The sequence below is a fragment of the Rhinopithecus bieti genome, unplaced genomic scaffold (genome assembly GCF_001698545.2).
Source record: "Rhinopithecus bieti isolate Rb0 unplaced genomic scaffold, ASM169854v2 scaffold_53422, whole genome shotgun sequence".
Classification (NCBI taxonomy): Eukaryota; Metazoa; Chordata; class Mammalia; order Primates; family Cercopithecidae; genus Rhinopithecus; species Rhinopithecus bieti.
The window spans coordinates 1,525,154-1,537,820 of record NW_016821178.1 but is presented as its reverse complement, the minus strand read 5'-3'; the positions used below and the strand labels follow the sequence as shown (position 1 = coordinate 1,537,820).

At 45.9% G+C, this 12,667-nt stretch overlaps 2 protein-coding genes and 1 long non-coding RNA gene across 3 annotated transcripts in view; 2 read left to right on the top strand and 1 right to left on the bottom strand.

Annotated features, from left to right (window-relative positions):
* TERB1 (telomere repeat binding bouquet formation protein 1) overlaps nt 1-1,249 on the top strand; it is a 52,306-nt gene extending 51,057 nt beyond the window's left edge. The window contains exon 18 of the mRNA XM_017860229.1: nt 490-1,249. Coding sequence (XP_017715718.1) covers nt 490-713 — 224 coding nt within the window. The 3' untranslated portion in view covers nt 714-1,249. The remainder of the gene's footprint in view (nt 1-489) is intronic.
* A 1,711-nt stretch (nt 1,250-2,960) lies between these two features.
* LOC108520750 (uncharacterized) lies at nt 2,961-5,025 on the bottom strand. Its single transcript, XR_001882995.1, has 3 exons — nt 4,937-5,025; nt 3,994-4,214; nt 2,961-3,307 (listed from the first exon to the last, which is right to left on the bottom strand). It is a non-coding gene; the product is annotated as an uncharacterized LOC108520750 (long non-coding RNA).
* Nucleotides 4,626-12,667, top strand: part of DYNC1LI2 (dynein cytoplasmic 1 light intermediate chain 2) — a 38,815-nt gene continuing 30,773 nt past the window's right edge. Inside the window, exons 1-3 of the mRNA XM_017860250.1 lie at nt 4,626-4,812; nt 4,951-5,024; nt 6,884-7,000. Coding sequence (XP_017715739.1) covers nt 4,706-4,812; nt 4,951-5,024; nt 6,884-7,000 — 298 coding nt within the window. The 5' untranslated portion in view covers nt 4,626-4,705. The remainder of the gene's footprint in view (nt 4,813-4,950; nt 5,025-6,883; nt 7,001-12,667) is intronic.

Below are 12,667 nucleotides of genomic sequence, written 5' to 3'. Positions count from 1 at the left end.
AGATCGAGACCATCCTGGCTGACACGGTGAAACCTCGTCTCTACTAAAAAAATACAAAACTAGCCTGGCGAGGTGGCGGGCGCCTGTAGTCCCAGCTACTCGGGAGGCTGAGGCAGGAGAATGGCGTAAATCCGGGAGGCGGAGCTTGCAGTGAGCTGAGATCCGGCCACTGCACTCCAGCCTGGGCGACAGAGCGAGACTCCACCTCAAAAAAAAAAAAAAAGTTTATAAACTGTTGTTTCTTGATTGGAAGATATTGTATTAGTACTATCAATTAAGTTATAATTACTGCAGAAGTCACAGTGATAGCAACTAGCTTAATATTAGGCACTCAGGTTTTTAAAATTGAAGTGGGTTACCACATGATGAGAAGCCCTGGCATTTCTCTATATCCTTAGGTATAAGGTAAGCATATCCAAATAAGCACCTATTTGCATCTCAGGACCTTTGTTCAGGAAATACTAATATATTCTACAATCCTAATTACAGAAAAAAGAAGAGTTCGCAAAAACTTTACTGAAGAAGAAGTAAATTACCTTTTCAATGGAGTTAAGAAAATGGGAAATCACTGGAATTCAATTTTGTGGTCTTTCCCCTTTCAGCAAGGACGGAAGGCTGTGGACCTTGCTCACAAATACCGCAAGCTGACCAAAAGCCCCATGTGTGCAGCTTCTTCTTTGGAAGAAGACTGTCACTTTAGTTTGGATTTTTAAAATACAGTGCCTTGAAAGATACAACATTTAAAGTATTTTTCTAAACTCTCATGAGAAGGAATGTAGAAATGAGGATACAGTTTTCATTAAACAGTTTTTGTGATGCTGAAACTCATCAAGTTATTACAATGATTTATAAAGCAAATATATCTCCAGTGTACAGATTAGTAAGATAAAATTCCTTCGTAAGATCAAACACTTGTTTAGGAATATGCTTTTATTTTTCCTTAAGCTTAAATGACATAGAGAAAAGAATTACCAGCCTTTAAACGTTATTTGACATTGCATTAAATACTATGTGAGACATTTGGATTTTAGTATTTTTATACGGCACAAAAGTCCCTCCCTAGAATTCAGAAAGAATAGTTCCCCAAGCTGTTTAAGGTTCCCACACACTGAATCAATATTTGACATTTTGTTAATTAAAACGTTTCCTTGGCTGTGGTGGTGGCTCATATTTGTAATCTCCCACTTTGGGAGGCCAGTGTGGGAGGATCACTTGAGGCAAGGAGTTTAAGACCAGCCTGGGCAACATAGTGAGATCCCCTTCTTTACAAAAAATTTAAAAATTAGCTGGATGCGGTGGCATGCCCCTGTGGTCCTAGCTACTTGAGAGGCTGAGGTGGGAGGATCACTTGAGCCCAGGAGTTCGAGGTTGTAGTTAGCTATGAGTGTTCCACCGTACTCTAGCCTGGACTAGAGAACTAGACCCTGTCTCTTAAAAAAGTTACCTCTTCTGGCTGGGCGCGGTGGCTCAAGCCTGTAATCCCAGCACTTTGGGAGGCCGAGACGGGCGGATCACGAGGTCAGCAGATCGAGACCATCCTGGCTAACACGGTGAAACCCCGTCTCTACTAAAAAATACAAAAAACTAGCCGGGCGAGGTGGCGGGCGCCTGTAGTCCCAGCTACTCCGGAGGCTGAGGCAGGAAAATGGCGTGAACCTGGGAGGCGGAGCTTGCAGTGAGCTGAGATCTGGCCACTGCACTCCAGCCTGGGCGACAGAGTGAGACTCCGTCTCAAAAAAAAAAAAAAAAAAAAAGTTACCTCTTCTATTGTTTACTGTAGTATCCTAGAGAGAAAAAAAATTTCTTCTTCTAAAGACTAATTATGCAGTGCTTTGAATACTTCCACATTGTATAGTCAGGTTCACTTCTTTGTAGTGTATGTTTATTTGCTTTAGCTTTTCAGAAGTGTCTACACTTTCCCTTCTTCTCACTCTATGTCTTTATCCTTCATATTGATGAGCCCTAGTTACTTCATGTTGCAGCAGAACAATGTCTTATCCCCTTAGGAGTTTAGTCACTGACACTGGATAACTCTGTCTTTGCAAAATGTGTCCAGAAATGTCACCGTAAGAAATCCAGCCTGACTTGCATGGGGGGCTAGCTTCTTTATTAGCATCAGTGAGGTTTTATGGGTTCTACCCTAAGATGCTTCTTGTCATTCTACATGACCAACTCTTAGATTATAGTTACTGAATGACGTTTAGATTATAATTTTTATTTTAAATAATTTCCTATCCTATTCCTATGCATTTTTAAATTTAATTTTACTTTATTTGACAGAGTCTTACTCTCTTGCCCAGGCTAGAGTGCAGTGGTGCAGTCTCAGCTCACTGGAGCCTCTGTCTCCTGGGTTCAAGCAATTATCGTGCTTCAGCCTCCCAAGTAGCTGGGATTAAAGGTGCATACCACCATTCCTGGCTTTTTTTTTTTTTTTTTTTTTTTTTTTTTTTTTTTTTTTGTATTTTTAGTAGAGATGGGGTTTTGCCATGTTGGCCAGGCTGGTCTGGAACTCCTGACCTCAAGTGATTCGCCAGCCTCGGCCTCTCAAAGTGCCAGGATTACAGGTGTGAACCACTGCACCTGGCCTTCCTATGCTTTTTTGTTAAACCTTTCCACAGGACTTTAATAGTTCCTACTAGGCCGGGCGCGGTGGCTCAAGCCTGTACTCCCAGCACTTTGGGAGGCCGAGACGGGCGGATCACGAGGTCAGCAGATCGAGACCATCCTGGCTAACCCGGTGAAACCCCGTCTCTACTAAAAAAATACAAAAAAAAAAACCTAGCCGGGCGAGGTGGCAGGCGCCTGCAGTCCCAGCTACTCGGGAGGCTGAGGCAGGAGAATGGCGGGAACCCGGGAGGCGGAGCTTGCAGTGAGCTGCGATCTGGCCACTGCACTCCAGCCTGGGCGACAGAGCGAGACTCTGTCTCAAAAAAAAAAAAAAAAAAAAAAAAAGTTCCTACTAAATTTCATCTTGTTAGATTTAGTCTCTGCTCAGTTTGTCAAGCAGTAGATAAGGCAACCCTTCCTGCTTCAGGTCATCCACAACTTCCATTACTGCTGCTGTATTCTTATCCAAGTCACTGATGGCACCCTGAATTGGCTGGCCAGGGCAGGAGGTTTGGGCAGGCCCCTAGCAGACTCTTCTGCTGGTCCCTCCTCTTCATCAGGCACCTCTGGGCTAGTCTTTAATAAGCCTCAATGCTATCATCCAGCATTGATTTCACTTTCGCATCTAAGATGTGAATTGTCAAATGCCCTGTTGAAATCTGCATTTGCTGTATCTGCAGCATCCGCCTACCTGGTACTCCTGCAAAAAAGAAAGATACTGTGTAAATCTGGTACTCTCTTTTCCTTTAGTGTCTAATCACAAAATTTCACTTAGTGCTGATTAAGCTCACTGGACTGTAATTTTCAACTCCATCTTCTGTCCTGTGAAAATTCAGCACTGCTTGCCCTTTTAGGACTTCTGGCACTTTGCCTGATTTTCCCAGATTTTCAAGGGAGGAACTCAGTGGGTTTTCACTCTCATTGTCTTGTTTAAACCTTACATCCAGTTTGGCAGATGATATGCCCATTTGTTTTATCCCGTAATTCATGCTGCCAGATTTTTGGCGTCAGGATCACAATCCTACTCATATGAAACCCACTCAGGTGGTGCTTTTCTGCCATATTCCACTTCCTTGTGATATTTAGAAATGTCTTCTTAGCCTGTTTCCATAGAGAATGGCAAGAGCCCTCAAGTAGAGGCCACACCTAAAATTAAGCTTGATAATGGAATGTATGTTTTTCTTGCGGTTACTCCCCGCTCTTTCCCTTTTCCATCCCCTTTCCTTTTGTTTTCCTCCCCACTCTGCACCTGCCACCTGGCCCCCAAGGAAATTAAGGGCTCCTCTTCTGGTGTGAAATGCTGGCTCCCTGAAAACATTTTAAAAAGCATGTTAATAAAGCAAAGCCAAGTGTATTTATGCACTGCGGTCAAGAGCACTAACTCACAGTCTTTAGTCTTCCGAGGAGGAAGGGGAAAAGCAGGATATTTACGAGGATTCTGGCGTCTTGCTTAAGGCTGGTCTTTCAATGCTGGGTTTGAGTAGGGTTAGGCCAAGTTGATGATATAATAGTCCAGGGTTGGCGAATAAATTAGAAGTATCGAATGTTATTTTCTAGCCTTGGGTCCTTAGGTGGGTTTCTTAAATTTTGAGCTTCAGGTTCCTCATCTGTGAAAGGGTTAGATAAAATTCAGTGAGCTAATGTGTGACTCTGGCACATAGTGAGCTCCAGATAAATTGCGCTTTTGTGTGCATCAGTCTCATTCCCAAAGCCTAGGCTTTAGGGTCATGCGGCTGCCCGACCCCCGAGGGCACAGCGGAATCCGCGAGCTTGGCGGGGCGCTGCGCTGCGCCCCTCAACCGGCAGAGGCCGCCAGAGCGCCCTCGGTCCAGACGGTGTCCGCCCCTGCCACCGCCTCCCCGCGCATGGCTGCCCCGGCGACTGCCTGACCGTCGCGCGCCACCTCGGCGGCCTCGCAACCCGTGGGAGGCCGTGGCCATCGCAGACCTAGAGGGCACACTGGGTGGCGCAGTCGCCGCGGCAAGGTAGGCGGGCGGCGCGGCGCGGGGGTCGGCGAGCGGGGGGCGGCCCGGCCGGGGTCCTCGCGGGTCCTCGGCGGGCCCGGGGGAGGGCCCTCTTTGTGGCTGCAGTTGGCAAGATGGCGCCGGTGGGGGTGGAGAAGAAGCTGCTGCTGGGTCCCAACGGGCCCGCGGTGGCGGCCGCCGGCGACCTGACCAGTGAGGAGGAGGAAGGCCAGAGCCTATGGTGAGGTCGCGGGCGGTCGGGCCGGGCCGGGGAGGCCGCGGCCTCTGGGCCGGACCGTCGGACACACTGAGGGGCCGTCGCGAGCCGGGCCATCCCAGTCTGGCCTGGGGCTGACCACTCTCACCATTGTCGCCGCAGGTCCTCCATTCTGAGCGAAGTGTCCACCCGTGCCAGGTCGAAGCTGCCGTCCGGCAAGAACATCCTGGTCTTCGGTGAGCATCGGCAGCGGGGCGTTGCCCCGGGGCGCTGGGGTGGGCGAGACGGGCGCCCCTCCCACAGATCCCCGCCTTCCCCTTGCCAGCCGCCTGCCCGCAGCCTGGCGGGAAAGGGACCGTCGGCCCTGGCCGGGCAGCTGGAGTGTGGCCAAACCTCCCGCGCCCGAGGGTAGGATGCTGCCGTCTTTAGAGAGCCTAGTGGACCAAATTGAGATCGTGGAGAGGGGAGCTAGTAAACGAGGTTAGGTGGAAAAGATGGGAGAACTAGGTGACCTGGGCTTGGAGCTGTGGGGAAATGGCCATGGGAGCCTTCTTTGAGCCTCATAGTCCGAGGTTTTAGGGATTTTGCAGAGGACAGAGAGTCAGCACTGGGGACGTTTCCTGCATTGCTCCAGCCCTCACTGCTAGGTTACCTGAGTCAAGTCTCTTAATCCCTCTGGCCTCACTATCCTCAAGTGAGGGAGTTTGGGTACATTCACACAGCAAGTCCATTTGTTGCTTGGGACCTGTGGGCTGGGCACTGGCTCAGCATAGACGTCTCTTAAACACCATACAAGAATCTCAGTCCGGTGGAAGACAGATCCATGCTAATTATTGTGGAAGCATCACACAGCTTGGAGCTGTTGAAGGAGGATGATTTGGGGGTTGAGTATTTTGCAGAAAAGTGTCAGTATGCAGGGACACAGATGACAAGAGGGTGTGGGGTTTGGAAACTGCTCGAAGCGCCTTGTGGTTGGTGGCTGCTAAGGTAAGTTGGGGGCAGATCGTGGGAAGGCTGAAGAGTTAGTGCTGTTTCCTGAAGTTCTCTGATTCTCAAAGGCCTGTTATCTCACCTCCATCCCCCAATTCTCACGGGAATCACTGCCTTGGTAGTTTTCCTACTGTTACTGACGAGAATGTGTGACCTTCCTCAGGAAATGACTGTGGTCGGTAATACTGGACCCTTAGAGAGCTTCAAGAAGTGGGGGATCAAGATCACCAGATCTGAGTTTTAGAAAGAACACTGCCTGCAGAGGGACAGTAGCTCAAAATGAGTAGGTACTGAAGTCAGACTGATAGGTACTCACCATGGTCTGTATGCAGAGGGCCTGAATAAGGTAGAGGCATTGGAGACCCAGAGGAGGTCTTTGATCTGTGTACTGACTGCCTTTCAATTCTCATGTTCTGTAATTCCATATTATTAAATGCCAGAAGTGCCTAGTAATGTTTGGCGATGGTTCTCCTTGATGTTTAAGGATCTGGGGAGGGGGTGTTGTTAGGGTGGAGGGAGATGAAGAAGTGCTTATTAATTAACTGAGATTGTACTAAAGAGTTTTGCTAGGTCTATAATTATTTTCGTCAGTTTCTTAGTCTTCAGAATGCTTGTGAAGGAGATGTACTAAAATCAAAAGTGAGTAACTTCCATTCTTCACCATTGTGAAGTAGGATCAGACTTTTTTTAGTTTACCGTACCTGGACTTTTAGGTTAATTATATCATAAAAGATTTCTTGTTTTTCTTGTGGTGAAAGTTTATCTTGTGAGAAACTAACCCTACCTTTTACTTTCACTTCTCCAAATGTATGTCTTATAAATTATAGATAGGGCCTGTGGACCTGCCTCATTATTTCCCTTGTGAAGTAAGGATAACGCAGTAGAATGTCATTTTAGATTTGGGGATTTGCTGCCTTTACCACCCTCTCCTCCCCACCCTCCCAACCACTATTCCAGCAAAGTCCTTTGTTTATGAAAGCAGGTGAGACCTCAACAGCAGACTTTGCATGAAATTCTTAGTTGTTCCATGTCATTTGAGTGTCATGCCTCCCCATCCTTGCCCAGAATAAACAGTACACCTTTGTCTTGCAAACATCCTTTGTAGGTGAAGATGGTTCTGGTAAAACAACCCTCATGACTAAACTACAAGGAGCTGAGCATGGCAAAAAAGGAAGAGGCCTAGAATATCTCTACCTCAGCGTCCATGATGAGGACCGAGATGGTGAGTGAAGCATTAATCCCATGGTAAGGGGGTGTATGCAGGACTCTGACTGCTTCCTTGGGTGCAGTTCTTGCAACATGGCCAGACATTCTCAGTTTTCTGTTTGGTTCTCAGAGAGGTAATCACAGAGAATAGATGAAGTATATGTCTTTTGCAGGACTTAACCCACTTTCCTTTATAGAGTATGTTAGCAAAACTGGAGAATGGGACACTTAGCTGTTGCTCTGGCTAGCCTGCTCTTAAAAAGAGATACTGAAGGTAAATTTTCACTTACCCATAAAGGTGGTAAGAAAGATTTTTTAAAGCTTTGGAGTTTTGAATGAGAGAAATGCTTGACTGTCCTGGGGACCATTGTTACTCTGCCTGGTTCTAGTAGAGAATCTGAAATTGGTGTGGTTTATAGTGTAACAATTTAACGTATGTTCATAGGAGAGTTTCCTGAGTCTCTTTGTGACAGTTTAGAAATGGTAATTTCTGCCGAATTTGATGACTCCTGCCGTAATCACAGCTACTCAGGAGGCTGAGGTGGGAGGATCACTTGAGGCCAGGAGTTGGGGGCTGCAGTGAGCTATGTCCATATCAATCCACTCAAGCCTGGGTGACAGAGCGAGACCGTCTCTGTTTTTTAAAAAAGAAAGAATGAAAGAAATGCTCATTTTCTGTGTTTCTTCTGGTAGAGGAATAGATTCTCAGAGGTGGGAATGTTCTTTAATTCCTCATCTTTAAAATGTGAGTAGTAATAGTTTCTGCTTAGAATGATTAAAAGCACTTTATTGATTAGTTTTGTTGTGGTGTTTCGTTTTAATCTCAGCTTTTTTGTTTTTGTGTTATTTGGTCTCGATGTTACTGTCTCTGTGCGAGGTCAGGAGAATGTCGAGACCTCCTGGCACACGGGTGAAACCGTCTCTACTAAAAAATACAAAAACTAGCCTGGGTGTGGTGGCGGGCGCCTGTTAGCTCCAGCTACTCGGAGGCTGAGGCGCAGGCACAATGGCATACACCCGGAGCGGCGAGCTTACAGTGAGCTGCGATCCGGCCACTGCACCCAGCGGGCGCAGAGTGAGACTCCGTCTCAAGAAAAAAAAAAAAAAAAAAAAGCACATGATAAACACTCTTATAAGGATTACATATAATTTAAAAATTTTTTCTTGTAATTGTGAGTTGGAGTAATGGTTTTGGGTTACAACTGCTCAGTAATGCCTCCTTTATAATCTTTTGATTTTACGTTAGATCTTTTTTCTTTTTTTTTTTTTTTTTTTTTTTGAGACAGGGTTTTACTCTGTCACCCAGGCTGGAGTGCAGTGGCTCAGTCTTGGCTCATTGCAACCTCTGCCTCCCAGCCTCAGGTCATCCTTCCACTTCAGCCTCCTAAGTAGCTGGGACTATAGGTGTGTGCCACCACATCCGGCTAATTTTTGTAATTTTTGTACAGATGGGATTTCACTATGTTGTTCAGGCTGATCTTGAACTCCTGAGCTCAAGCAGTCTGCTCGCCTCAACCTCTCAAAGTGCTGGGATTACAGGCAAGAACCACTGTGCCCAGCCTATGTTAAATCTTTTCAGTGACTCGAAAATAAATAATCATTGGTACCTAGGTTGGTTGGTTTGTTTTTTTGGTAGGAAAGTTATCTGTATAACCTAAAGATAAAATGTAGTCACTAAATTACTTTCTTTAGGGTGGGCACGGTGGCTCACGTCTATAATCCTAGCACTTTGGGAACCTGAGGCGGGTGGATCACTTGGGGTCAGGAGTTCAAGACCAGCCTGGTCAACTTGGTGAACCCCCATCTCTACTAAAAATACAAAACATTAGCCAGGCGTGGTGGTACATGCCTGTAGCCCCAGCTACTCTGGAGGCTGAGGCATGAAAATTTCTTGAACCCAGGAGGTGGAGGTTGCAGTGAGCCGAGATTGCACCACTGCACTCCAGCCTGGGTGATAAAGTGAGACTCCATCTCAAAAAAAAAAAATTACGTTCTTTATATTTGCCTTTACTCATTTAAACAGTAGAGATTACAATGTATGGGCAATTATATAACGAGGGCTGATCCTACCACCTAGTCCCCCATTTCCTTATTGCTAAAATGACAAAGTTGAACCAAGGTCCTTTCCAGCACCGTGATTCTACCATCTCCAAGAGCTGTTTAGTAGAGGGCATGGGTGACTGGGCGCAGTGGCTCACGCCTGTAATCCGAGCACTTGGGAGGCTGAGGCAGGCGGATCACCTGAGGTTAATTCAAGACCAGCGTGGCCAACATGGTGAAACCCCATTTCTACTAAAAATACAAAAATTAGCCAGGCATGGTGGCACACGCTTGTAATCCCAGCTACCCAGGAGGCTGAGGCAGGCGAATCACTTGAACCTGGTAGGCGGAGGTTGCAGTGAGCCGAGATTGTGCCACTGCACTCGAACCTGGGCAACAGAGTGAGACTCTGTCTCAAAAAAAAAAAAATTGAGGGTATGGGTAGAGTCTCTTATGTAAGGACAGAGGCATTTGGGTACCCATCTAAGCCCACTGGAGTCTGTACATACAGGGCTGCTGAGCCTGGCCAGAGGATCTTGCATGTGTTCAGTCTTTTGCTTCCTGTCTTTTTTGGACAGTGTGGTTGCTGTGGAAAGAGCTGTGGCTTTGGAGCCAGACAGAACTGGTTCAGAATGCCATGCCTGTAGCCAGTAGTTGTGTGGCTTTGGGTAACTGACACTCTGTACTTGAGTTTCCTCATTTGTAGAATGGGCTAATGGTGCCTATACAAATGAGACAGGGTATATCAGGTGTAACAGTGCTTGAGACATGGTGATAACTCTAGTACCCTTTTGTTTCTTTTGAAAGTGTAAAACATGATGTAGATAATCTATGAATCTCTATAGCCTCTTCTGTTTCAAGATACCATAAGCATATTTCATGCCAGAGCATCGTGCTGACCACATTTATTTGCCTTTAAGTGTATTTTAACTTCTATACAGATTTTTTTAAGGTTACCTTAAAAACTTCTTGGTCTCTGCATTTATTAGATTTTTTTAGGCCACCCACTTGCAAGTTCCTGTTAGATGGAAGAATTGCCCTTATCTGTTGTTAATTATACATTTTCCAGCCCTAGTCTTTTTTATTGTGTGGTGTGATTGAGTTATAAATATACACTTCACAGACCCAGGTAGAGAAAATAGTCTCTGGCTTGTACCTAGTTTGTGGTAGAATGTGACATGTCAAAGGACCCCTGCCTCCAGGTTTGCAGGCATCTGTTTAATGCTACACATGGTGTGATCTCCAAGCACATGGGTGAGTTACGTGTAGTGGGCAGTGGGGAGAGAGGCTGAAAAAAGGAACCATGCCTGTGGATGGGTGGGCATTAAAACCCACAGACTTTGGGTACAGAGCAGTATTTTTGAAGACATTCACAGAACCCAAACTAAAGCCACTAAAATAGAGTCTGAAAGTATAGCTAGATTTAGATACTTTGTACTGTTGACACAAAGTCATGAATATAAATTTTTTATAGCATATTAATTAATTGCTTATACAAAAAAGGTAATTAATAGAAGATAGGGGTTTTTTTTAAGTATATTTTTCTAAAAGAGGAAGATTGGATTTTTTTGTTTTGTTTTCTTTCTTTTTTTCTTTTTTTTGAGACAAGGTCTGGCTCTGTCATCCAGTCTGGAGTGCAGTGGTGCCATCTCGGCTTACTGCAACCTCCACCTCCCGAACTCAAGCAATCCTCTCTCCTCAGCCTCCTGAGTAGCTGTGACTACAGGTACATACCACCAAGCCTGGCTAATTTTTGTATTTTTTGTAGAGACGGGGTTTTGCCATGTTGCCCAGGTTGGTCATGAACTCCTGACCTCTAGTAATCCACCCTCCTCGGCCTCCCAAAGTGCTGGGATTACAGGCGTGAGCCACCACGCCTGACTGGTTTTACAGTATTTGTTGAAAAAGAAGCTAATAGGCCAGGTGCAGTGGCTCATGCCTGTAATCCCAGCACTTTGTGAGGCTGAGGCAGGCGGATCCCTTGAGCCCAGGAGTTCGGGACCAGCCTGGACAACATGGTAAAACCCCATTTCTACTAAAAATACAAAAATCAGCCAGTCATGGTGGCACACACCTGTAATCCCAGCCACTCCAGAGGCTGAAGCATGAGGATCGCCTGAACCTGGGAGGTGTGGGCTGCAGTGAGCTACACCAGTTTGGGCACACCACTACACTCCAGTCTAGGCAACAAAGCGAAACTTGATCGCAAAAAGAAAAAGTATTAATAGTTAATAAAATATTTTTGATGATAGTTCTCAAGGTACTTTTATAAAAAATAGTTCTGCCGGGCACGGTGGCTCATGCCTGTAATCCCAACAAGGCTGAGGTGGGCAGATCACAGGTCAGGAGTTTAAGACTAGCCCGGCCAACATGGTGAAACCCCGTCTGTACTAAAAATACAAAAATTAGTTGGGCATAGTGGTGCACTCCTGTAATCCCAGCTACTCAGAAGCTGAGGCAGGAGAATTGAAGCCTCGGAGCTCTAGGAGATTGCAATGAGTTGAGCTTGCACCACTGCAGTCCAGCCTGAGTGACAGAGGGAGACTCCATCTCAAAAAAAAAAAAAAAAAGTTCTCAAAGATAACTGAAAATTTCTAAAAATATGTTATAAAATTGTCCGGGTGTGGTGATTCACACCTGTAATCCCAGCACTTTGCGAGGCTGAGGCAGGCGGATGACTTGAGGTCAGGAGTTTGAGACCAGCCTGGCCAATGTGGTGAAACCCCATCTCTACTGAAAATACAAAAATTAGCCAGGCGTAGTGGCACGTGCCTGTAGTCCCAGCTTCTTGGGAGGCTGAGGCAGGAGAATCACTTGAACCTGGGTGGCGGGAGAGGAGTGGCAGCAGTTGCAGTGAGCCAAGATCGTGCCACTGCAGTCCAGCCTGGGTGATAGAGTGAGACTCTGTTTCAAATAAATGAATAAATTTGGATAATTGTCTTCGGCAGTTAGATCATCCTGGTATTTGTTTGCAACCATGTTTGATTAAATCTTAGCACTTGCACGTTTGTGTGAATATATTTTAATAGAAAACAAAAAATACATACAAAGTAGAGAGTGGTATCATGAGCCACAGTGTACTTGTCACCTTGCTTCAACAATTACCAGTTCTAAATGGGCGCACTGGCTCAGGCCTGTAATCCCAGCACTTTAGAAGGCCAAGGCAGGATCATTGCTTGAGCCTAGAAGCTTGGGCAACATTGGGAAACCCTATCTCTACAAAAAAATTAAAAAATTAGCTGGGAGTGGTGGCTTGTGCCTGTGGTCCCAGCTACTTGGAAGGCTGAAGTGGGCGGATCACTAGCCCGGGAAATTGAGGCTGCAGTTGCCACTGCACTCCAGCCTGGGTGTCTCAGACCCTGTCTCAAAAATAAATAAATACATACATACACACATATCAATTCTTTATCAGTTTTATTTCAGCTGTACTTTTACTCTTTGCTTTGTTTACTCCCCACTAGATGATTTTGAAGCAGATTTCAAACATTAAATTTTATCTATGTACACTGCCATAAAGATGTCTAAGATAAGAATTTTTTAAAAACATAACTATTATTATGGCCGGGCGCGGTGGCTCAAGCCTGTAATCCCAGCACTTTGGGAGGCCGAGACGGGCGGATCACGAGGTCAGGAGATCGAGACC